The 27308-nt window shown below is 45.1% G+C and overlaps 1 protein-coding gene across 1 annotated transcript in view; it reads left to right on the top strand.

Moving 5' to 3' along the window:
* Positions 1-27308, top strand: part of LOC111861750 (E3 ubiquitin-protein ligase MIB1) — a 748009-nt gene that overhangs the window by 212459 nt on the left and 508242 nt on the right. Inside the window, exon 10 of the mRNA XM_023846581.2 lies at positions 813-964. Within this exon, the coding sequence (XP_023702349.1) occupies positions 813-964 (152 nt within the window). The remainder of the gene's footprint in view (positions 1-812; positions 965-27308) is intronic.

Here is a 27308-nt window from a genome sequence, read left to right as displayed (position 1 = left end):
GAAGTGAACGGAGAGTTTCAGTGGTGTTGCGATGGGAGATGTAGTAGTCAGCTTCATGACCCGTCCAGCTGTGAGCTACTGCCGTTAGAGAAATGCCTTAAATCTAATGTTGTTGAAGGATCTATGAGTTAAAAATGACATGTCTACTTCATGCAATTTTTAACTCTCTGTGGGATTCAATAAACGATAAATAATTGTACATGTGAAATTTTGTCTGGTTAGGCTGTTTATACATTGAACTTTATACTATATACTCAATATTGTATATCGAGAGGTACTGAAGCTGCAAGGACGCCACAGCTCAGAGAACTTCGGTTCGATGACATCCAACTAATGGAAATGTGTACCGTAAATTACGGACGAACCTGGATTGCTAAGTTTGATTTGATTTCTTAGTTCGACTGGATTTTAAATTCAGTTGAGAATGTTCAATGGAAAAATATATGTAACGTCTACTAATCGAACTTGTCTCTTTATCAATCCGACACGTAAGGAGTTCTTACACACCAAAGTGTTCCTATTTTGTGCATGATGAGGTCAGAACGAGCGTTTTAAGCTTAGTGGTATACACCCCAGGACTTCTCCGCTTGTGGTTCGTACCTGTTAGTTCTTTCATTCTGCATACGCGTTAGGTCCATTGTTTTGTTGCTTGGCAACAGCTGAATTCGTAAAAGAATAGCTGCATCGCGCCACTGCGGTAAATAATGGAAAATCATCCAGCCAGAATTTAGACTACACCTGCCTAGTTCTAAATTACGTACAGTTAAGGAAGTACTCCACCACCCTAATACCGACTTCTTGGATTTTTGCAGGATTCTGAAGGTGATACGCCACTGCACGACGCCATCTCGAAGAAGCGCGACGATATGCTGACGTTACTTCTGGACCACGGCGCTGACCTCTTGCTGACCAACAACAACGGCTTCAATGCTCTGCATCACGCAGCTCTTCGCGGCAACCCAAGGTAGGAGATCAGCTTGTATATATTTCTTTGCGTGTTTAAACTCTCGTTCTGTCTCAGTGATCACTGTTAACTTGTCATTATACAGAGCGACCATTTACAATCCTACCCGAGAACACTGTATTTTATGTTTCAGTGAACAGTGCTCACAGAACATGCTGGAAATGCCCTCCATTGTTCTGAACACATGCATCAATCCTTAAATGGGTCACTCGTTGCAGCGTCTTTTAATTTCAAGTACATCCACAGTTAAACCATTTGACTCTTTAGGTTATGGCCTTGCTGGCACAGGAAGAATTAATCTCGTATCTGTTTTTAGACTTAAACTAAAGAAGAATGTTTATTTTTGGGCATACGTTTGTTTCTCACGTTAGTTTTATGGTACTCTGTGCATCATTACTCCAGGTGTGTTTCATAACAATTTGTATTTTATTATAATCCGATTTTTCATGTTTCCTGTTCTCTATAATTGAATCCGTGAATACACTCGTATCACTGGCTTCTGCTCCTCTGCACGAAGTGTATCAGGAGGGAAGTCCCTATTCACGTACGCATTGGTCCCATTAGAAGGGATTCGAGAGTGCAGTATGACTTACACGGTGTGCCCAGGATCCGGCAACACTATTTTTTTTTTTTTTAATTTTGTCCTGCAATGCCATCTGTTGGCGAGTTGTGGCGTTAAGATTATTGAAGTTTCAGCTGTGACTATCTATAATTTCTAAGCACAAGCATCGCTGCATCGTGTGTTCTGACCTTGAATTGAACAGTACTGTTCTAACACTCGGAGTCCTCAATCGTTCGTGGGCGAGAATTCTTCGAATTCTACCTGAATTGAGAGCAGGGTTCCTGATCGCTACTCTACGGCAATGCCCCGCCCCACAAATCGAAGATCATGCGCGTTTTTTTGGCCAGAAAAAGAATCACAGTCCTTGATCATACTCCATATTCGCCAGATTTGGCTCCAGCAGGTTTCTGGTTGTTCCCAAAAGTTAAGTTGGCGATGAAAGGAGACCGTCACGACACCATCCAGGACATCCAAAAGGAATCTACCTCAGTTTTAAATTGCGATTCCACAAAGGGAGTACAGTGACTGTTTTCGAAAACTTTACAATCGATTCCAGCTATGTATTGATTAAGAAGGAGAATATTTTGAATAAAAAGAGTGAAATTTTGAAAATAGTTCACGTCTTGTATTTATAATGAGCACAGTCCTAACAGAACCTGGACACACTGTATATATAAGTATTTCTGGTATTTTGATGTTGTGTTCATATTTTAAAACGTGGAATTCAGATCTTTCGAGTGTACCAAATAATTTTTTTTATTTCAGCACTTGCATTGCATTTGTTTGAGTTTTGTGTCTGAACCCACACGCTCGTTAACGTTTTAAACCCTGAGTTCATGTAAATAGTATTTACAAATTCGGTTCCATTCGCATAGGAAACACACTGCGTCCCCATTTAGAGATCAGCTATTTAGTTGTGTTTCATGAAGTCATGGCGGTCACAATATATTCTGCAGGAAATATTCACATTCAATGACCGTTACAGGGGATGATTCACATATTATCATTGCTGCTTAAAAGGCTTATTACATAAAACTTCCCAGGCCTGTTGTCCGCAACCGAAACGAGCGACCTCCAAGCGCGGATAGAGGGTGTCACATGGTCAGCGCAACGGATCCTCACGGCCGTTAATCACGGTTTTCTAGACAGGAGCTTCTATTTCCTTGAAATAGCTCTCAATTATCATCACGAGGCTGAGTGGACCCCGTTCCAGACCCACTACTTCTTAGAAAATCTGGTAGCGCCGGAAATCGAACCCGAGACCTCTGGATCTTTAGCCAGGAACTCTGTCCACTAGAACACAGAAGCGGCGAAAGGCTTATTACATGATTACATTAAACAAGTTAACATTCTTGTGTTATGTGACATGATTTTGGAACCGATCTGTATGAGGTACGTGGCTGTCTCGTTAGATGGCCTTGCTAGTGTGGTCTTTGAGTGGGAGAGGGAGGGGGATGAACGACCGGACGTCAGGCGTCGTAATTTCCTGCCCGACAAACGTGAAGTGAAGTCACCGCGTCGCGAGCAATACCCTTTCCATTTTCGAATGTTTATGTTTGGGCTTGGAACTAGTTGATGGACACCCTCAGTCAATATTAAATCCATGGTATGCTAATAGGACGTCAGCCAAGGGTCGAACTCGCGTCATTTCGTTTGAAAACACGTGGAATAATGATGTTATTCAGGGAAGATAAGGTGTTAAGCACTAGAACATTTTATTAAAGTCGTTCTTCACTTCAGGGACCAGGTGTACCAAGAACAGACTGTCCTGTCCTTGGAACGGTTGCCTGAAGTAGGTTACATCTTGTACAGTAATTCATAATCATCCGTGCTAAGATGTGTTTCAGTAGTTCTTGTAGCATCCTTATGGAAATGAAGTCTGTACCTTTCCAAGAAATATTTTCTGATTTTGCAGCGGCGAGTATAACAATTATTGTGTTCAGATATGACACCGTGTAACCGATAGATAGCGGCCAGGGTTTCGGAGGAACCTGCCCCTAAAAACAAAAAACAAAAAAATCCGTGGCTTGAATCCGCAAGCGGACTATACCGACCGAGCGACCGCCGCTTGTCGGCAAAGTGTAGTGCCAACTTTTGCTGATAGAGGGTGTCCCGTAGTCAGCGCATCGGATTGCCACGCTCGTTAATCTAGATTTTCTAGACCGGAATAATAATAATAATAATAATAGCTCCTTAATTATCCTAACGAGGCTGAGTGGACCCCGTTCCAGACAGACTACTTCTCAGAAAATCTGGTAGCGCCGGGAATCGAACCTGGTCCCCTGGATCTGTAGGCAGGAACTCTGGCCGCCAGACCACAGAGGAGGTCCCTTCCCCCATTTTTCTTGAAAATAGAAACATCCGTTTCCTCCGAAATATTTATAAACATCTGCTAGACATGGCGACACTTCTTACAAGACCGCAGTCTTAGTGTTTTCTGTGACGTGTGAATATCCTACATGATTTGTGAACCTTTTAAATTGAAACTGGGTTTGCCTTGTAGAGCCTTTCGTCGTATTTTTGTTACTCCTCACTTCGACTCCTCTTTACCTTGTGTTCCACGTATGTGTGGTTACTACATTTTTTTTCCTTGGCACTACAGCCCCAGTGGGCCTAGGCCTACCTCCATGAACTTCTCCGTTCACTTCGGTTTTTCTAGAGCTTACACATTCGGTAGGACTCCTTGGGCGGGTGATCAGCTTGTCCCAAGGCCTCTACCTGTACACAAACACAGAAAACCGCACACATACAAACTAAACATCCAGGCCCTGAGTGGGATTCGAACCCACGATCCCGGTTTCCAAGCGAGCGGAGACGGTACATGCCTTAGAACGCTCGGCTACCGTGACCGGCGTTGTTACTACATATTGAATATAATTGGAGCATTTAAATTTCAAGATGAACTGCTGAGAAGGTGTTCAGTGCTGCGTTACAAAAGGATCGATGTGAAAGTGATGCCGTTGTTATGGTGAGGGTGGAATTGAAAGGTCAGGCGTGCAAGCCTACAGCATGTCGGCTGGTGTTTGCATATGTCTTGTACCAGGAGGCAGCAGGCCCAAATTGGATAAAACGGGAACAGACGCGTTTTGTTTATAAATTCTCTCAAAAATCCTTGAGGTATATATATCCGAGTTTTATATATAGAAAGTTTTCCATAGGAACGTTTGCAGTAACCGAATCTGCAGTACAATCGAAGGACTTCTGGAATAAGGGACGGAAATCCAGACGGAAGAACTACTCTTCATGCGGTGAACAAACAAGTTCGCAGCGGGGTAGCAGCTCTCTAGAGCCACACTGCACAGCGGTTCGCCAAATGTTTTCCATGCCGTTGTGAAATCCAGTTTGGCGCACTAAGCAGAAGCTCTGGGGACCCGTATGTATATTCGCTCTAGTTTGTTCCACTTGTGATTGAGTGACGGTTTAACCGTACGTTGTAACACTGATGGATTGCGCAATGTAAACTTCCGTGTCAATACGGAGAACACAACTTTGTGATTTGTTTGTAATTTGTTTGCTGCTCTTCAGTAGTCTCTCGCATAACATGGATTTCACGTACGAATAACAACATTCAACGTAGACGTAACATGGTACCGTGTCTTTCTGTAGGATGTTTTACAACGCTCACGGTATATATATACTGTGTACAGTCGAATTTCAGGATGTCAGATTAAAGTTTCATTGCAAGGATTTGGAAGTAAACTGTTTTGGCTTAATACACGTATTGTACTACCGGAATTTTTCTGGAGGTAAAAGGTAAAGTTGTCCTGTCGCTCAGACCGTCTCTGGGGCCTGTGGAACCTCCTATCCAATGTGGATTTATACATTCACAACTCCATACGCCTTCATGGCATATAGGGGAGTGGATGTATAGATCCACATTTTCTTGCCCTCAGTACTAGCTGGAGGTGAGTGTTCAGCTTCAAGCCCCGGCCACTTTACCCGCAATGAAAGAGACTCCGGTACACATTGGATAGGAGGCCGCGTGGGCCCCAGAGCCGGTCTGGACGACGTGGAAAAGATGAAAAATTTTGACCCTACAGGACTCGAACTCCAATCCCTCCGTCTCCCGGTCCGTACTCAGTCGCTATACCGGCTGCGCTATCCCGGCTTCTCGACCTTTTGGATAAGAGCAAAGTGTAGTTTTTCTGGAGGGGCTGAAGAAAATGACGTAAGATAGCGAATGTTCAGCCGAAATTCGAACTGAGGTTCTCCCGAACACTTGTCAAAAGCATTGCCGCTACTTTAGTCTGTTCGCTGGGACCGTATCAAAATCTGAACTGCAGATCTTGCGACGTACGTATCCAACATGAACACACATATTCAAGGTAATTTAAAAATGAACAGTTCTGTCTTATTTTATTTAACTCCATGTAGTCCGTTGAAAGTCAGTAGACTGTGGGTTCCAATCCCACTCAATGCATGGATGTTTGTCTGCGTTTATTCTGTGTTTGTGTAGTTCCGTGTAGGTAGCGGCCGTGCGACGGGCTGATTCCCCGTCCAAGGAGTCCTACCGACTGTCTTAAGTTGCACAGGTGCCCTATGCTCCAAGTGGGAGTGACTCGCTCACTCATGGAGCTGAGCCCTTCTGGAGGAGCCACCAATTCTGCACCTACTCAAGAACTTCCCAGCATTTTATGGAATCCGAAAGTTTATTACCGTGTTCACAAGAACCCTCCACTAATCCCTATCCTGAGCCAGATCATTCCAATCCATTTCATTTTAAGATTGTCCACCCACTTACGTCTTGGTCTTCCCAGTGGTCTCTTTCCCTCTGACTTTCCCACTAATATCCCATATGCATTCCTCTTCTCCCCCATTGGTGTTACATGCCCTGCCCACCTCAAAGATAGAGAGATGGAATATATTCCATAGTAGCTGGCCGGCAAGCAGGAGTACTGCATTTGCATTTGATCTCCTGCTACCGTCAGCCGGTGTACTCTTCCCCGCGCGTTGTTCGTCTCTGGAGACTAAGAATCCATTATCGCCCTTATCATACGGAGTTAGCAATGCAGGAAGGTATGACGTCGTTGAGGAAGGCAATTAGTTTGGTAATCGACCAGTCAGTATAAATGATGGCGTGAACGCCAGCGAGATACTTAACTAACTCAGACGCACCGAGACCCCGCTGCTGCGAAGGTTCTGTGGCCGATGAATATTGTACAGCGCAGTACGTGTTTACATGCCCTCTTGCTAATCTTATAAAGTTGTCCCTGTGCTTAACTCATCAAGCACTACACCATGGGGGAGTGAATGTATAGATCCACATTTTCTTGACCTCAGCAGTAGCTGGAGTTGAGTCGTCAGCTTCACGCCACGGCCGCTTTATCCCCAGTACCCATAGTCTAGGAGAGAAGAAAAACTACGACCTCTCGGTCATCCAGCCCGTAGCCATGTCCTCTACCGACTGCGCTATCCCGGCTCCTTGAGAAATAGAGATTATACTGAGGCCATGGAAATAAGGGGGTGTGATTGGACGGGATTTGTACCACTTACGGGGCGGGGAGACTATTCGGGACGTTGGCAGACGGTGTTAAAACTGATCTTAAGGGAATTGGATATGAGGTTATGGACTGAATTATGTTGACTCAGGATAAGGTCCGTTGACGGGCCTCCGGATAGTTCTGATAGCTCAGTCGGTATAGCGGCTGGCTACGAGCTCGAGGACAGAGAAGTCGGTGAGTCCCGGTGAGGCAAGAATTTTCACTTCTCCATGTCGTCCAGACCGGCTCTGGGGTCCACCCAACCTCCTATATAATGGGTACCGGTGGCTCTTTCCTCGGGCATAAAGCGGACGGTGCGTGAAGCTGACCACTCACCTCCAGCTAGTGCAAAGATCAAGAAAATGTGGATCTATACATCCACTCCCCCCATACCCCTTCATGGCGTATTGCTTAATTAGTTAAACACAAGGACAACTTTACCTTTTATACTACCTTGGCTAGATGAGCGACTGTTAGCTTCTCAGTGATGCTACAAAATGAGGCGAATCTCCGTGTACCGAACACACTGCCTCTGTCTTTCATCACACTGCTGTGTTGCTATGCAACGACCGCATCCTGACAGTGGAATAATGACTTTTACACTGCAAAAACGAACAGTGAGTGATGCTCATTCAAATTACACCGCGCGGAGTTCATTAATACAGTTTTCATTTAACGGCCATATGCAGTGCTAATATCTATACAAAGGCATTCAACGAAATGAAGTTAGGAAGACATTTACCTGAAGGCTGGGTGATGTGCCAACTTAATGACTGCTGAGTCCTGCATCTCTGAACCTCGTCTGGTAGGGGTTTGAATTCTTGTTGCAAGTTTTACGGAGTACTAATTGCTTTAAATTAGTTACTACCAAACGTTGTACGTACTGTTTCAAGGTTGTTTGTTTGTTTCTTTTTTACGGATCCAATGTATCGAGGTCGACTCATGTAGTAGCACACGGTAGCGTAGTTCGTTGAGACACTGTGCTACAATTCGGAAGGTCGAGGGTTCGTTTACCGATAAGGTCATTGAATTTTTCTTTCAATTGACATAATCCTTCCAGCCGCACCATGACCCTTGGGTCGACTCAGCCTCTAACAGAAATCAGTACTAGGGATCTCCTGGTGGGGGCGGGGGGCGGTAAATGGCGGCCGGCGAGTAAGACTGACAACCTTACCGTCATCTGTGAGCCAATTGTCTAGAAGATTTGGGAGCCTCGAAGTCTCACAACCCTGTGGGCCTCCACGGCCTTTTACAGGGTAGCTTAACCTTGCCACTTTAACAGATGTTTCACAAGATGCGTGTGATTCCTCGACAGACTTGTCTTCTCCAGAAGGATGCTGTCCTGTGGTGTTGATTGTTTATAATTAATTTGTCCTTACGTGTAATACATTAAGAGTACCTCGCATGTCAGGTCAGACGATACGTGTTGTGTCTTGTAATAAACTGCATAAGTTTAAACATGTATGAACTTGATGGTTCCAGCTCGATATTGAATTAAACAATAAATAAATGGATGAAGAATGCTGAGACTACACGATTCTTGATCAGGTACTCCCCCCCCCACCGCTCTTTAGGCTTTTTTTTTTTTAATTCGCTTAGTGGGGGGTGGAGTCAGACTGGGTCCACTCGGCACGGCGGCCACCGATTGGCCTATTGTAGCCTGACCCGGTTGATTATGATGATGGAGAATTTGGTGGAATGAAGATTGGCAGGGGAAACCGAAGTACTCGGAGAAAACCTTCCCCAGTGTCACTTTGTCCACCACAAATCCCACTTGACCAGACCCCGGGATCGAACCCGGGTCGCCGCGGTGGGAAGCCAGCGACTAACCACTTGAGCTATGGCGCGATCTGCTCTTTAGGCTTACTTCCACACGAGAACGTACCAGAGTAATGAGGAATCTGATGAAGAGGCACACCACAGAGAGAGAGACGGGAGAAGTCATATATTCGGTAATAATGAAGGTTTGGGGCAGACGGCGTCAGCCGGAAGGTGTCCCACTCGCTGAGGACACGAAGGCAAACGTTTATTTATATAGAAGCACACAGCGAAAACTCCATTTGCTCTGAGTTATGTTCAAGTTTCGACTTAGCTGACAGCAGAGGAGCAGACAAAGATGAAAATAGAAGTAAGAACGGAAAAGTTGCTGCTGCAAGGGGAACGAGAGAAATTTAAAAGACGGACGGAAGGAAATGCCGCAACGACCTGGGCACAAAACACACACAGACGGGCGTTTGCGTTTGAGTAGTCTGAAAGGGGGTGTTAAGAAGGGAATGAGTGCAGACCCAACCCATCCAGAAGGTCAGATCGGTCCTGGGAGCTGTGAGAATTGATTGAAATTCCTGTGAGGCAAATCTGCGCTTGCTCGTCGATGTTAGAGCAACGGACGTTCCTGCAGCGCGCACTCGAAACCGAGTGCAACACGAACAGAAAACGTCTGGTCTAATGGTTTGAATATTAATTTGAAGACTTTAGTTGCAATTATGTACGTAGCTTAATCTTGAAGGATTTATAGGATATAAACTAATACTCAGCATTAAGATCGATTGAGATGGTATCTTCTGGCGTCCACCACTGAAGTCGGATCAGCGAAAGAATGAACACAGATTCCACCTCAGCCGTTTGCATAGCCGTATCCTACGTGGTTTCTCCCACTCCCTCCAATTGTCACTTGTATTCTGCCTCGTGTTCCACCTACAGACTCCCCTCCTTAGCATGTGTAGGCGGAAAAGAGGAACAGACGACAGGCTTTAACCCCCTACCACCATGTTCATTCTTTCCTGACGCGAGTGTAGTAAAATAAATCTGATAGCGCTATTTATGAAAGCGAATTTGTAGTGAAAACTTTTGATGAGGTACATTTTGTTTTTAAAAAATTAAAACTTTTCATATAAATTACACAGTTCGGCCCCAAGTGCTCGTATGTTCAAATGGAATACGGTCATGTTATTGCTTTTAAGTTGCACTTGCGTCTCGTAGCAGTGATATCCACGGCGCAAGCGCTGTTCAGTTCGATAGCCCGTAAATTGAAGGAAGATGAGTGTTTGGTCTAACACGGGTTCCTGTAGTCGTTTTTTTTTATTGCTAGTGGGGTGGAACTAAGTCTCTTGTACTGCGGACACTTCTGGCCTATTGTACCAGCCCCAGATGATAGGTGAGGGTGATTGTGGAGCAGTTGGTGGAATGAAGATTGGCAAGGGAAACCGAAGTACTTGGAGAAAACCCGCCCCAGCGCTGCTTTGTCCACCACAAATCCCATTTGACCAGACCCGGGATCGAACCCGGGCCGCCGCGGTGGGAAGCCAGACACTAACCACTTGAGCTATGGCGCGGCCTTTTGTAGTAGTTACACAACATGCTTTTAGTTGTGGGATCTGTGTGGCAGTTCTTTAAATTTATCTGATAAGTGGGCAGATTTTTCGGAACAGCAGAGAGCTCCATGTTGAAATGTAAATCGAGTCAAGTGAATTGTAATAAATTCTTTTTCTAATCCTGATGGAACGACTTCGACTGTAACCAAGAATTTGCTTTTCGGTCCCTGGGGTCAACTCAGCCTCTTAACAGAAATGAGTACCAGGAATATTCTTGGGGGTAAAGGGCGGCCGGCGCGTAAGGCTGACGACTTTACCGCCATCTATGAGCCGATTGTCTAGAAAATGTGGGAACTTCAACATCTCACAATCCTATGGGCCTCCACGGCCTGTGACAGGAATACCTTTACTTTCTTTACCTTTTTTACAGACTACTGGTCTACTGGTCTCTGTGTCAGTCGAAGGGGCTTGTGAGAGTAAAAATTTCTCAACCGTTTGAATCCTGAAGTTCACCAAAATAATATTTAAAAATTCAGTTCCTGCCTCACAGAATATAGATTTAAAAAACCGATCCATTAATGCTGTTTAGTGAAATAATAGCTATTTATTGTGAGAATAATCCCCGTGTGGAGGCGGGTTATAATACCCCCACTGTAGCCCTGCGAGTCGTAGAAGGCGACGAAAAGGTAGCCCGGTGCCCTGTTCCTGGGGGACATAAATACAGGGAACTGGTCCTGTTTGGGGGTTGGACGCAAAGGTGTATAAAAGCTATTGTTGCAAACCCAGAGAAGTGAAAACCGGATCAAACCTGGCAGTCCTCAGAGGAAGGCAGTGACTCAAGAAGTGCTGTTTTGCCAGTGATGAGAATCATATTAAACACTTAAATGCATTTTGAGCAAACTGCTTTGAAGGGTTGATAAAATACCTTTATGTTAATTTATTTTTCCTCGATCTAAGACTTTGAAAGTGCGGAGTTACTGCATAGGTCTTAGTTGGGTTGTAATCAGAAAGAGGCACCCTGTATATCTTACAGCTGCACGACATGAAGATGATGAGCGTTTTTTTTTCCTTGGCACTACAGCCCCAGTGGGCCTACAGATATAGTTGCACACTTGTCTGGCAAACATTTAATTTTATTCTGTATATTTATATCTGAACTCTTCAAAATTTTGTAGTAACGTCTCAGAAGCAAAACGAATCTGAAGGCAGCATTTCAAAAATTACGTTAGACGCGATCTTCACCCCTTGTGTTGCCTAAATGAGGCGGTCCCTAGTCACAAGGACAGCTTTACCTTCGCTCTGTACACTTCTCGTACGAAGCAGAATTACCACGTACGTAGCTCAACTCCTTACACTGGCGGTGCTTAACGGCTTGTTTTAAGTTAGAGGCTTTGAATCGGTGAAGGAGATTTCGTGGCTTTGAAATAGCAAGTCAGCGTTACCTTCGTCTCCTTTGGGGTTGGTGAGGGGGTGGGGAAATAGATAAGTGGTCCCTTGAAGCCGGTTGAAACACCGCCCCTGCGTGAGTTCCTCTGAAGGCGCCTGCGCCACAACACAGTGAGGTCCATGCCGCTCACACGTTTTTGCGTGGGGATGGGAGACCGCCTCTGTGGTCTAGAGGTCAGAGTTCCTGCCTACAGATCCAGAGGTCCGGGTTAGATTCTCGGAGCTACCAGATTTTTTGAGAAGTAGTGGTTTGGAACAGGGTCCACCCAGCCTCGTGAAGATAACTGAGGAGCTCTTTCAAGGAAATAGCGGCTCCGGTCTAGAAAACCGAGATCGTTGATCCGTTGACCACGCGTCACCCTCTATCCGCTAAAGTTGGCACTAACATCGCCGATAAGCGGCGGTCGCTCGGTCGGTATAGTTCGCTTGCGGACTACATGCCACGGAGTTTGTTAATTATATGAAATTGTATTATTTTCTATACATAAGAATAACAGCCTTGGTTAAATAAAGTTGATACAATATTTTTTTAACTTCATGTCATAGGAGGGAACCCGATTGGCATGTGTAATTAATATTGAAACTCCATTGTCAGTAAATACCAAAGTACACCATGTTCTTATTTTTAAAATGTATTTAAATCGAAGCATTTTTACGTCTGTTAAGGCCGCTTTAGGTTATTCTGTTATTAATTCATCGGGTATTCAGTATTTGCAGTTGCTTTCTCGCTAGAATAGAACTCGCTGATGTACTGTTTCTTTCGGCCTTCCCGGAAATTAGTGTGTCCATGTCTGTGTTTTAATTCAACCAGTGAACATCTGGCCACACCTGAAAATTCTATACTGTTTTCTTTCAAGAAAAGAAGCCATTAACATTTTTAACACCACTTCACGTTTATTCTCGCTTTTCAAAATAAATCATATCCTAAAATGGCATCTTTCTGTGGTTTTGATTGTACTGGAAAATGCGGATTTTATAGTAGTTTTCGTAATGAAGGCGGAATGTTTTCTGTGTAATATGAATTACATTTTTATATATTATATAGCTGAAGTTCAGTGCTTACAGGGTTTAAAGAAGATGCCGAACGAACTGAAAGACCTAGCAACTCACCGAACGTGCCAGATTTTGACCTCCCACTTTCATTTTAATTCGCTTAGTGGGGGGGGGGGAGTCCAGCTGGGTCCACTCGCCACGGCGACCACTGATTGGCTTATTGTAACCTGCCCCGGGCGATTATAATGATGAAGAATTTGGTGGAATGAAGATTGGCAGGGGAAACCGAAGTACTCGGAGAATACCTGCCCCTGCGCCACTTTGTCCACCACCAATACCACTTGACCAGACCTGGATCGAACCCGGGCTGCTGTGGTGGGAAGCCAGCGACTAACCGTTTGAGGTATGGCGCGGCCTGACCTCCCACTTTAGCCCGCGCCTTGTTCAGTTTCTGTCTAGTTCTTGAAAGCGATGTCAATAGGAAGATCATCATGCAAGTGAGATTCATCAATCATACTCCAGCATTGCAGCTATTGAGGATCGTTTGATTAAAGGGGATTATTTTAACTGAAGGTTCTTATACTCGATAGTTCATAGTTGTAAAGCTCTGGCTTACGTTGGAGTATTGTAGATAATAAAGGGGGGGGGTCGGCATATCTGTTCTATCTGTGGATCCTCTGATACAAGGGCTACATAGAAATCACGTAGCACGTTCAACAGGAAGAGTACTTAGTGGGGCTTTCTCTCTTTATGTCATAGACGGCCTAGTGCGCATGCTCATGTACGGTAGGAGACAGGTCATGATTGCTTATCTGTGTTATTTCTCTCATGTCATAGCAGTTATCACGCGCTTGCGCGGAGGGAATTTAATGTTGCAAAGCGTGCCATCTGAAGGATAAAGATGAAACTTTATTCACTGTTTTAACAGAGAAAGAAGGGAATGAGATAAAGACATGAAGGGAGTGGGGAACAAAAGGGGATAAAGCATGAATATACCAAAGAAATAATTCCTCGTCACATTTCAGCGGGCTTTTCCACTAGTTGGATGGTAGTGAGGAATGGACTTCAACTTGATTGCGAATCTTGCAGTAAGGGTTCAGTAACTTTGTCTCTCTCTTACTAGGAACTTTCTTTTCTTTTAGGGATGTTCCTAGATTTTTTCATAATCTGAATCACGGAAAGAGTTCCTTTTCCCTACCCACAATGGAGTTTTTGTATAAGGTGAACAAAAACTGTACAATTCCCTCTTCAGTGTTCGTATGCGCTTCTGTATGGTTTCCCGTATATGCCAGTGGAGCAGTGCAGTTATATTTCAGATGGCCTACATTTTGTGTAACGCATGCCCGTTTTCCATGTATAACGACGTAGAAGCTATGAAGTGTCCAATAAAATATATCTTAAAGATTATGCTGTTAACGCCGTTGAGGATAGCGCTTCCGAGATACTCTTAAGTTCTCTCCCGGACGTTACTGGAGATACTGAGTGAAGTCAGTACCCGAGAAACTCAATCAGTATAGTTAGTGGGCTACCAGTTGGGTTTGAGAGCTGACTAAACGCAGTATATCCCAGAAGACAGAACTTCTCATGATTTTAGCATATCAAGGGCGGCCGGAACGTAAGGCTGACAAACTTACCGCCATCTGTGAGCCGATTGTTTAGAAAATATGGGAACATTATGTCTCTGTCGGCATGAAAGAACTCTGCTCCCACTTGATGGAGTTTCGTATCAGTTTATATTGTGGAATTCTGTTAAAGTCTGTTGACGAACACATTACACGGTCACCCAGATACGTTTTGTGAAACTGTCTCGCTCTTTCCTGGAATATTCTTGGAGGTAAAGGGCGGCCGGCGTGTAGGGCTGACAACCTTACCGCCATCTGTGAGCCGATTGTCTAGAAATTGTGGGAACCTCAACAACTCACAACCCTGTGGGCCTCCACGGCCTGTTACAGGAATACCTTTGCTTACTTTTTACTTATCTCGCTCTGTCACTGGCGGTCTGTACACTGCGGTTTGCCATCAGAATGAAACGTCTGCACGTACCTCTTGCTTATGTCCCTGCTACCGGTACCTTGCTGTAGCTGTGTGCTTCGGTGGGTAAATTGACGAAACGGATTCATTGTGCGTGGTAAAGAACAGAGGAAACAGTATGGCTGAGGTTCTGGGAACGAAGGCACAATAGAGCACTGTCGTCGCGTCCCATAAGCTAAGTGTAATGCATGAAGCGATGAGCACCTCCTCTCGGTGCCACTTCCAGTAAAGCGGCTGTTAGCACTAACTGTATTGGCAAATGTGGTTGCTCACCGAAGATGTTATTTGATCGACACCCTCCGTTGTGAAGGGTTAGTCATTGCTATTATGGACACCCCCTCCCCAGTCATCGCCACTTTCTGCGACTGCTATCGGAGAGGTCTGAAGGGTAATAAGGCTGAAGCATTGCGGCAGATAACTCACTTCCCTCAATTGACGTTTCCAGGGTCCACACCTCACGGCCCGCTCCTTGCTAGTGGATTAACCCAGTCTCAGAATTGACCCTCTTTTGGTTTATCTTCCTTGCCATAGTGAATTGCAAATAAATAAGCAGCTTGGCTTCTGTGATATAACGCCGTGTAGTCTGGTGAAAATCAGCCGACGTTTCTGAAGAATATGTCGCTCCCATCCTCAGGGTCTAACCACCATTATGAGAATCTTAGATCCTGCAAATAAATAATTTGAAACCTGACATTTTTTCGGTCTTAACTGGTTGCTCTTTCGTAGCATACTAAACTGACTTCATGGAACTGAGCCCTTGTTCAGAAGCCACCAGTTATGCAGCTGCTCAAGAACTTCTCAACATTTTATGGAATCCGAAGGTTCATTACCACGTTCACAAGAGCCCTCTGCTGGTCCCTACCCTGACCCAAATCAATCCAGTCGACACCACCCCATCCTATCTCTCTAAGATTCATTTTAATATTATCCACCCACCAACGTCTTCGTCTTCCAGTGGGCTCTTACCTTCTGGCTTTCCCACCAATATCCTATATGCATTTTTCTTCGACCCCATTTATGCTACATGCCCTACCCATCTCATCCTCCTTGACATCATTCTAATTATACTTGGCGAAGAGTACAAGTTATGGAGCTCTTCATTATGCAGTTTTCTGCAACCTACTCTCACTTCATCTCTCTTCAGTCCAAATAATCTCCTCAGCACCCTGATCTAAAACACGCTCAGTCTATGTTCCTCCCTTAATGTCAGAGACAGAGTTTCACGCCCATAAATAACCATTATTTTTGTATGTTCTAATTTTTACATGTTTACACAGCAGACACACACATTTATGCAGCCCTTGGAACCGACGAGCGAAGGTTTCAACCATTTTGAGCGCAGTTGTAACAAGACGTTACCATATGCACTGCCTACTCTAGCACTCAGCAACTCTGCATTTCCCTCACACAACATATTTATTTGTTTCCTATGCTGCTCGGAATAAACGTCTTTTGTCTTTTGTGATGGAGGCACGCTGTGTCTTCTGTGCGCTAAGAACAAAGAAACAAACTCCGTGGCTCTAGTCCGCAAGCGAACTACACCAACCGAGCGACCGCCTCTTGTCGGCAAAGTTAGTGCCAACTTTATCTGATAGAGGATGTCGCGTGGTCAGCACAACGAATCCCCACGGCCATTAATCTCGGTTTTATAGACCGGAGCCGCTACTTTCCCATTCAAGTATCTCCTCAATTATCCTCAGGAGGCTGAGCGGACCCCATTCTAGACCCACTAAAAAAAGAAAACTCCGTGATTTTAGTCCGCAAGCGAACTATACCGACCGAGCGACCGCCGCTTGTCGGCGAAGTTCAGTGCCAACGGATAGAGGGTGTCACGTGTTCAGCGCAACGAATCCCCACGGCAGTTAATTTCGGTTTTCTAGACCGGAGCAGCTATTTCTTTGAAATAGCTCCTCAGTTGTCATCAGGAGGCAGAGTGGACCCCATTTCAGACCCACTATTTCTCATAAAATCTGGTAACGCCGGGAGTCGAACCAGGACCTCTGGATTTGTAGCCAGGAACTCTGACCACTATACCACAGAGCCGGTCACTGAACTTCTCACTTCGAAGGGTTAACACCTAATCATATTCAGTAGGACGATGACACGCAATGAAAGCGTATCGTCTGTAATGTATTTTAGAACCGCATGAAACGCGGGTGTGTGAATTGGGAACGTAATGAATTATAAACACGCCTGACGCTATGAATGAACGTGCCTTGTAGTACAGATCGATACGCGCCCCGTGCGGCCGTATGTGAGTGTAGAAAAGCTTTTATAGTTTTATGGAGGTAGTGGTATATCTCTGCACAGTCTCTTCAGTTACGTTCAGAACAATTTCCCTGCATATGAACAACATAAGTGAATGATATTTACGGTCGTAACAACTGCTGAAGAATGCAATACAATTCGAACCGCCAACTGACATAAAATTGTCACGTGCTGAAGCGGGAAGGCATTTATCGGGCCGTTGCCTAGCAGCGGATGTTTGTTGTTGTTTGATTTTTATTTGTATTTTAACCGTCAACACAACACAAGCTTTGGTATGGAAATATGATAAATGGAGATAGTAGATGTTAATGTGCATTTTACTTATTTATTACAAATATAACTATGCTACATGTTTCGACCACAATTCTGTCTTCGTCAGGCCTAAATTGAACATATCTCAAGTAATTAAACACATTGGGTACAATACGGATCCGTAAGCGGTAGCGTAGTTGGTTGAGGGGCTATGCTACAAGCCGGAAGGTCGAGGGTTCAAGTCCCGATGAGGTCATTGGAATTTTTTTCAATTTGCCTAATCCTTTGAGCCTCACTATGGTCCTGGGGTTCTCTCAGCCTCTAACAGAAATGAGTACCAGGAATTAAATAATTTTCCTGGGGAGTAAAGCGCGGCCGGCGCGTAAGTCTGACAACCTTACCGCCATCTTTGAGCCGATTGTCTAGACAATGTGGGACCCTCAACGTCTCACAATCCTGTGGCCCTTCACGGCCTGTTACGGAGATAGCTTTACTTTTTTTGTTATTTCTTAACAGATTTCTGTGTTGTAGCAAATATATCTTGGGAATATATTCACAATATTAAAAGGGTAAAAATGAATACAGTGTTAAATGATATGATATAAATGACATAAAAACATAACCATAAAATTCATATTTAAAATTTCAAGCTAGAAGTTGTGTTCGGTTGCGCGCAGTCTTTAGCAGACATATGTTGGGATCCTGAAGGGTGCTGTTAGAGTATTCCCCGCTATGTTGTCGTGCAGATTATAAATATAATTTTGTGGGATGAGATCTATTGGCTATTTGTTGCATCTCTCTTGCGTATCCAAGTTATCTGTAATAGAGGTGTCACACGACTAAGCGGGAAGGCGTTTACCAAGCTGTTGCCTAGCAATGGATATCCACAGTACATAATGTGACTCACTGGGGTAAAAATCGTGTCATTGGAATTAGCTCCTCATAACGGACCCAACTGAGTAAGTCTCCCCTCCACCTGAAGACGGGAGCACATCCAACCCCCGAAACATCGTGTTCCTGTTTTTAGAATGTCAGACAATGAGTAGGGTCCAGGAACCCAATGATGCTTAACGTAACAGTCACTCACTTAGTTGAGAAATTTCCTGCATCTTGCACAGCGCGAAGATTCCATACCTGTTCGCAAGAGCCCTCATTGCACCTTGACCTGACGGAGATGAATCCAGTTCACACCTTCATGGCCTGTTTACGTAAGATCCATGTCAATATTATCTGCACCCAAAGGGCACTTTACATCCACATCTCGAAGCCATGATTTATATATATATATATATATATTCGTTATCTCATGTGTGCTACATGTCCTTCTATCTTATCTTTTATTTAAAATTAAAAGGTAAAGTTGCTCTTGTGTATAAATAATTAACCACTGCGCCATGAAGACGTATGGTGGGGTAGATGTATAGATCCACGTATTCTTGACCTCGGAAATAGTTGGAGGTGAGTAGTCAGCTTCACACCCCGGCCACTTTACCCCCGGAAAAGACCCCCACGTACCCATTGTATGGGAGGCTGGGTGGGCCCCAAAACCGGTCAAGACAACATGGGAGAAACATTTTTCTGTCGGGACTCGGAACTCCTATCCCTCGGCCGTCCAACTCGTAACCAGTCGCTATCCCGGCGCTTTTTATTAAAAATTTAATTTGATAGAAAAATTTTCATCTCAATAAAATATAAGATGGATTCCGCTTCGGATACATTCGTCGTTTGTACTTGTGTCGAGAAGTGCCGTTAGCGAGCGGGTTACCTTCCTCGAAGCGATCTGCACTTTGCTGGCAAGAAGTTTTATGAAAACGTAACTCGTAGCAGCCATTTCAGAGAGCTCTGCTAAGCCTGTAATCTACATTAGTTTGAGTTCATATCTTTACTCGCCTGCGCCGGAAGCCGTGTGAATCGCATTATCGGACTTCAGGTGTCTTCTTGCGTCTGTTTGGGTTGTCATGATTGCCATTAAGGGTGGGGGGATGTTTACAGGTACGAGATGGAACGCGGCCTCTCAGTTCCGTCTATGGCCGTGTCATAGCTCAGGCGGTTATTCACCGGCTCCCTACCGCGGCGGTTCGGGTTCGATCTCATATCAAGTCATGTGGGATTTGTAATGGAAAAAATGGCACTGGGTTACGTTTCCTCCTACTACTTCGGTTTCCCCTGCCAGTTCTTACTCCAGCAGATGCTCCATACGCATACAAGCGGATATACCGTGGACTGAGCTCACCCCAAGGCCGCGCCATAGCTCAAGCGGTTAGTCGCTGGCTTCCTACCGCGGCCGCCCGGGTTCGATCCCGGGTTTAGCCAAGTGGGATTTGTGGTGGGCAAATTGGCGCTGGGGAAGGTTTTCTCCGAGTTCTTCGGTTTCCGCTGCCAACCTTCATTCCTCCAGTTACTCCACAATCACCCTCACCCAACCCTGCGAAACATAAAAGTGATTGTGTAGTATTTGTAGATAGAATTTCGCCTTATCGAATTTTGTAAACGTTCGCTGAACTACAGTTTATCGCAACTTCTGAATAACATCAGTAATTATTTCTCCTTGGTGCTACAGCCCCAATTTGGACTTTAGCCTACCTCCATGAAGCAGATATATGGTCTCTGAATGTCTACATCTGAAGCCGAACCCCATCCGGAAGTCTGTATGCCTTTCCCGTCATGAAACATTGCTCCATTCCTGCAAAGAAGGATGAACGCGGCAGTGAACAATACAAGACATCGCCGGATCTCTGTTGTACGACCGGATCCCGCTGACACAAAGGCCTGACGGGCAGGGAACTCATACGCGTACCTTATACTCTTGTTTCTAGCAGTAAACATAATTTCTTTGCAGTTTTTGAGTGCGTTAACAATGGCCCGATTGATTCCCTGTTTCAGTCGGCATTACTAAGATGCAGCTCACGTCTCTAAGTGGTCTGTACTATTCGCTATCCGTTATGCGTAAAATGGATTCAGCCTGAAAACAAATGGAATCGATGTGCACATAAAATTGTATTGCCAAGTACTATAATCATTCTCGGTATAGCGTGTATCTAGCGGCGGTCTCCTTATCGTGCTGCAAACTGCACATCTTCAGAATATAAGACAGCCAACCATCAGCGACAGGTGAACCCCTCGCCGAGACGAGACACAGCATCAAATTATTATAAAACCCGTGTAAGGATCAATACTTAACCGTTTCACATCATCAGGGAGGTTACTGAAATTGTCAGACATCGCCATAGCTTCAGAGTCAAGACTGAGCTACGTCTGGCTTCGCCTCTGTTCTTCCATCTATTCTTATTAATCACATGACCCGTCCCCATTGCATAACACCTAGCTCCAAAAAAAAAAAAAAAGAACACAAACCCCGTGGCCTGTGGTCTGCAAGCGAACTATACCGACCGAGCGACCGCCGCTTGTCGGCGTAGTTAATGCCAAGTTTTCCGGATAGAGGGTGTTACTTGGTCAGGGCAACGGATTCCCACGTCCGATAATCTCGGTTTTCTTGACCGGAGCCGCTATTTCCTTGAAATAGCTCCTCAATTATCCTCACGAGAATGAGTGGAACCAGTTCCAGACCCACTGCTTCTCAGAAAATCTGGTAACGCCGAGAATCGAACCCAGGACCTCTGAATCTGTAGGCAGGAAATCTGACCACTAGACCACAGAGGCGGTCACCAAGCTTCAAACCCCGAGTCTAAACTCCCACTGCGAGATCTAAGCACACATACGTAATTTTGTGTATAGGTCCACTTCCTTATTCTCCCTGAAGATGGTGACCAAAATATAAGCCAAAACGTTAGACCAGTTTCAACATACTACTCGACTAAACTCTAAAACAATTCCAAATTGTAACCCCATTAAGTCTGACATACAATTAATGATGTTTAAAATTATTTTACCTTTCAAGAAAACACATCACAACTCTTTACAAATATCAGTCTATTAACCCTTTAAAGCCCAGCGGTTACCGTGCGGTTTTCACAATTGACAGCATTTGTTTCTCTAAACAGCATTGACCGGCTGGTTTCTGTAACGGAGACGTGCTGTTTCCTGCGAGGTACGAAGTGAATTTGTATATACTATTTAGAAGTACTGTAATTCAGTCTTAAGAGTCGTTCCTGTAGTCGTGAGACATTAAAATCTGGTCATGAGTTCCGCGGGACTCGGAAACATCAATAACTGTGCTGGCGAGACCCAGCAGCAATTTACTAAACCGATCAGTCTCTAAGGCGTTAATACTGTTATGGAAATTATACCTGTTTGTCGTGAAAAACGTGCACACAGATAAATGTACTCATTTGCAAAATGAACACTTTTTGTGGTGGTGGGCTCTACATATAGCAACCTCTCTGCTTTAGACGATTAACTGATGGTTTATGAACAAATGCATTACGAAGATGGTGACGTCAGTACAATGCAGTCTACCTGTAACTGACGAGCAGTCTGGCTTCAGCTTCACCAAGTTACGCTAAATGAACCATACTTTTATGGCTTCATCTAGTCTTTACACTCGTATGTAGCGAAATGCATGTGCTCAGGTGCGAATTGTCGTAGTCAAGAGACATGTCACGTGTCACACATCTTGATATGTTTGCTTTCGAGAAATGTTTTTATGAAATGAATTAATATTTTTCGAAGATTTCTGGGATGTATCAATTTGTAATCCACTGAAAATCAACCGAAGCTGCAGAGGAACATGTCACCTCAAATTCCAGGGTTGAGCAGACCCTTCTGCATGCCGCTTTCTTGCTTGTCTTATTCTTATGGAGTCGAAATGTTCCTCCGAAACGTCGGTTGACTTTCAGCGAACTACACAGTGTCTCATCCCTGCAGATAGAGCTCTTCATAAACAGCGGTGTGAGAACCTCAAATCCTACAATACACTTTTCGTTTTGTGTGCCAAAAGAGATTCAGTTAATAGCAATTTACTTTGATCTAAGTACTTTTAGCCCTTGAGTTCTTGTTGCTGCTACGGTCTGAGTTAGAAGGGTTATGGGGACTACTTCAAGTTGATCTGTAGATTCCAAGCTTCGGGAATTGAAGCGCCACTGTAGGTCTTCCATAAGCCGTAAGTTTAAATCCTTTTCCTCAAGAGGATGCTGGGCTAAATTGATTACGGTTTGGTATGGAAAGGAAGATATGTTAGTTCGACAGAAGGGGGGGGCAGATCTTAAAATTGCCCATTCAATTCTGTGTTATTACCCCTCAGCGGAAGATGTTGCTCGTATCTCCTCTTACGGTCTTCAGTCGACGTGTGCTGCTCACACTACCCTCCTCCACTCACCCCTCCGCCTCGATCCGACGCTCAACTTTTATATTAAAATTTAAAATTTATACACCACCAGGCGACAGAAAGGCCTGACATTTATTGTCAATTAATTCTTTCGACAGTTTTATATAAAAATGAAGTATTTAGAATTTATTTGAGAATGATGACAAGTTATATGCGTTATTTTTATGTACTTACATTTTAAACGGCCATAGCAATGCTGCGGATTCATCCCTTGCCTCGTACTACGAAAAATCTGTTCGTAATGTAACACCATATTCTCAGATATTTCATCTTCTGACGTTTCGAAATTGTCTATGAATTCGCAGTTTCCGACGTAAATCCCTATAGATGAAGGGCCGCGCCATAGCTCAAGCGGTTAGTCGCTGGCTTCCCACCGCGGTGACCCGGGTTCGATCCCGGGACTGGTCAAGTGGGATTTGTGGTGAACAAAGTGGCGCTGGGGCAGGTTTTGTCCGAGTACTTCGGTTTCCCCTGCCAATCTTTATTCCACCAACTGCTCCACAGTCACCCTCACGTATCAGCTGGGGCTGGTACAATAGGCAAGAAGTGGCCGCAGGACAAGGGACTTAGTCCCACCCCACTAGCAATAAAAAAAAATCTTGAGTCTGCTCACTCTGCTCTCCAGTAAATATCGTTGCTTCATTCATTGGGGCAGTACAGCCAGAGTGAGAACCTGGCCATTTACCGTCGTCTAGTTCCGAGGTAAGAATGTTACGGCTTCGTGGTGTGGCCTCTGCGTGTGCATTAAGACGGCAGTAGGTCCTCTCGTTCGGGCTTCATGTCGCCTTTCGTGTTGGACAGTATCGCAGTTTGAACGGCCAGGGCTCGCTTTGACGTATGTTTGAGCGACATGTGGTTCTGTTACAGCCAGATGGTTACGCACTTTCAGTTCTCTCATTCAAGACAATTTAAACATGAACTTATTGAAGGGTATTATCTTCTGGGATATAACGCCGTAGAGTCCATTCAAAGTCATCTGACATTTCGAGGGAAATATCTCCTCCATCTTCAGGATGGAATAAGCTTAGCAAGATACCAACGTGAAAGCGGGAGACAAGCCAAAAATGTCGGGTTACACATGAAGCAGGAGGAAAATGAAACACTGAGCCTCAGTTCCGATTGGTTCAGAACAGAATGAAATCGCTGGGGTCTCATACTACCACCTAGTGAACCAATAGGTAATAACAAGAGATTATTCGACCCTGAAGATGGAGGCGATATGTTCCTCCGAAACATCAGTTGACTTTCAATGGAATACATGGCGTTATATCCCAGAAGATAATAAACACCGTGGTCTGTAGTCCGTAAGCGAACTATACCGACCTAGACACCGGCGCTTGTCGACGAAGTTAGTGCCAATTTTTGCGGATAGAGGGTGTCACGTGGACAGCGCAACGAATCCCCACGGCCGTTAATCTCGGTTTTATAGGCCGCAACCTCTATTTCCTTGAAATAGCCCCTCAATTATCCTCACGAGACTGAGTGGACCCCGTTCCAGACCCACTACTTCTCAGAAAATCTGGCAGCGCCGAGAATCGAACCTCTGGATCTGTATCCAGGAACTGTGACCAGTAGACCACGGAGGCGGTCTATCGCAGAAGATACTACTTTTCATAACTACCGCTGTGCTGCTACATTAACTTGCTGGTTGACTTCAGCTACAGGGTTCACACCGCACCTTAATTTAAAGTGTACTTTCACAGGCTTTCGTAATTAACGGACCTTTGGATCTATATTTCAGCCCTGTGCTGACAGCTGTACATGTTTGCTGTAACTGATGTACTGTGTAGTCCCAGGTGGTTGCTTAATTCCGTACAGATTGACATGTCATCAGGCCTAACTGTATAAATAATGTGCGAAGATAAAATTAGAATACCTTGCATTTCGAACCAGCACGGACCAGCCATCTCTCAGACAGCAAACGTAAGCGTAGTGTGGGTATTTTGCCCTGTCGATCACTTATCTACACCGTAGCGACTAGCGAAAGCGCACCAGAATGACGAAATTACTTTAGTCTTGAGAAACACGTCTTTGTACTTAACCACATAACTGGCACATGGAAGCTGGNGCGGGTGATCAGCTCGTCGCAAAGGCCTCTACCTGTACACAAACACATAAAAACGCAAACACACAAACTAAACATCCATGCCCTGAGTGGGATTCGAACCCACGATCCCGGTTTCCAGTACATGCCTTAGACCGCTCGGCTACCGTGACCGGGGATGGAGAATTTGGTGGAATGAAGATTAGCAGGGGAAACCGAAGTACTCGGAGAAAACCTGTCCCAGCGCTACTTTGTCCACCACAAATCCCACTTGACCAGACCCGGGATGGAACCCGGGCCGCCGCGGAGGGAAGCCAGCGACTAACCGCTTGAGCTATGGCGCGGCCACAGTCTCACTTAGTGTTCGTTCATGCTTAAAAGTAAACAAATAACTAAGAAGTGATGATGATGATGATGATGATGATGATGATGATGATGATGTAGCTGAAAATGTGAGCAGATATCCCACCGGATTATCCTAGTAGTTCAGCCATTTGTGCATTTACCCATCTCTGTTTTATGGCACTTATGCCATAATGACCTTCTCAGTTGATACGGTGGTACCATTCTAATTGAAAGTAATAGCAAAGACTCCTGTTAACGAAGGGAATCAGGATAGCTCAGTCGGTATAGCGACGGGCTGCGGTCTGGACCACCAGGGTTCGATTCCCGTAAGGGGCAAGAGATTCTTCTCTACTTCACAGCGTCCACACCTACTGTAGGGTCCACCCAGCCTCCTATGCAATGGATGCCGGGGACTCTTTCCCTGGGAATACAGAGGCCGTGGCGCGAAGTTGACCACTCATTCTAGTGCCGAGGTCAAGAATAGTGGAGCTATACCCCTACTCCCCAATACATCTTCATGGCGTGATGCTTAATTATTTAATTAAGCACAGAGACAATTTTACCGTTTACGTGCTAGCGAAATATGTATGTTACGTCTAGGGAAAGCTGGACGTGATTTATGTCAGATACTACTTGGCGGTCCATTTCCTGCGTCCCTGCCTATTATAAGGGACGGCTATGAGCATTCTGTGGGCTCTGTTGTTTGTAGCGTTTTGGAGTTACGTTTAGTAGGGCCGCGTCACAGCTCAAGCGGTTAGTCGCTGGTTTCCCACCGCGGCTGCCCGGGTTCGATCTCCGGTCTGGTCAAGTGGGATTTGTGGTGGACAAAAGTGGCGCTGGGGCAGATGTTCTCCGAGTATTTAGGTTTCCCCTGCCAATCTTCGTTCCACCAATTGCTCCACAATCACCCTCACCTATCATCTGGGGCTGGTAAAATAGGCCAGAAGTGGCCGCAGTACAAGGGGCTTAGTCCCACCCCACTAGCAATAAAAAACAGTTCAGTACACACACAAAGTAACTCGTTGTTCTTCACGGTTCCTGAAATGTTCCTAAGCCTGCCAATGCTCCCGCTTCTCTGGTCCAGGGTGGTCACGATAGCTGCAACTGGGTCCTGATGACGAGGCATACCCCCACCAGCACTTAGCCCGTACTGCAGGTTCTTTCGAGCCCTGCTCTTGCTATTACCGAGCCTCAAACTGCTGCCTCAGGGTACGTTTTATCGTCCCCTACCCCCTGGCACAAATTCTCGGAATGGGGGACAAGAGTCATGGTCGATATTTTCAAATGCTGTGGATTTTTACATTCGCCGTGTCCTGTTGTTTGTGTGCCATTTTGGAGGACGCTGGAAATCCCACAGTCCACTACAGTAGCCTGACTCTCACAAACTGTTCTGCTCTCCAGCACTCTTTTATGTATGGAATGTTTGAAGCTGAAAAATGCCGTCTTTTGCGATGTGGTAAACCGACGTTTCGGAGGAACATATCGCCTCCATCTTCAGGGTATAAAATACCGCGAGCCAGGAACCGGCGTGAGCAGATGCCTGCAGACTGAGTGCGAGGATGTCTAAGCGTCCGGTCTAGAAAACCGAGATTAACGGCCGTGGGGATCCGTTGCGCTGACCACGTGACACCCTCTATCCGTAAAGTTGGCACTAACTTCGCCGACAAGCGGCGGTCGCTCGGTCAGTATAGTTCGCTTGCGGACTACAGGCCACGGATTTTTTGTTTTTGTTTTATTTAAAGAAGAGTTGCAAGAGAGTGAATGTTGCTTTGTTTCAGGTTCTCCGCGGTGTTTACCTTTCTAAAATGATGTGTCATTCCCACGCCACTATTCAGAAGTTTTGCCTTCTCTAAGCTGTGAAAGTTTTATACGGACACCCTGTATATATATCGAGATTTAAATTTAGATATTAAATTAACGGAGACCTAAGTACCAGCAGCTTTTCCCACACTGGTGTCTGCTCACCTGGAAAGGTATAGAATATAGTGTAATCTTTTGCGGACAATGTGAAACAAGAACATTAGAAGTAGACGCTGTTAAAGACAGACGTTGCGGAAAGAAAATTTCGAGTTGTTTCTGCTGGACATTTCCCACCTCTCCTACTTCCGCATAATAACCGCCCCGATATTATGAAAAACCGCCAGCGACTGTGGCTTAACGCTGTTCCTACAGAGTGGAGCAATCTACAGGCAGAGATGTGTTTGCTGCTATTTTAATTGCTTTCACCGACCGATTGTTGTACTTCTCCCCTAAGCCCTAGCAGGGGTTACCGCTTCCAGAAGTCTCCCCTTTCACCCATCCAAAGGCCTCATTATACCTTGTTGGCAC

This window comes from Cryptotermes secundus, unplaced genomic scaffold (genome assembly GCF_002891405.2).
Source record: "Cryptotermes secundus unplaced genomic scaffold, Csec_1.0 scaffold345, whole genome shotgun sequence".
Lineage (NCBI taxonomy): Eukaryota > Metazoa > Arthropoda > Insecta > Blattodea > Kalotermitidae > Cryptotermes > Cryptotermes secundus.
The sequence above is the reverse complement of the archived record's forward strand: the minus strand, read 5'-3'. Positions and strand labels throughout refer to the sequence as shown.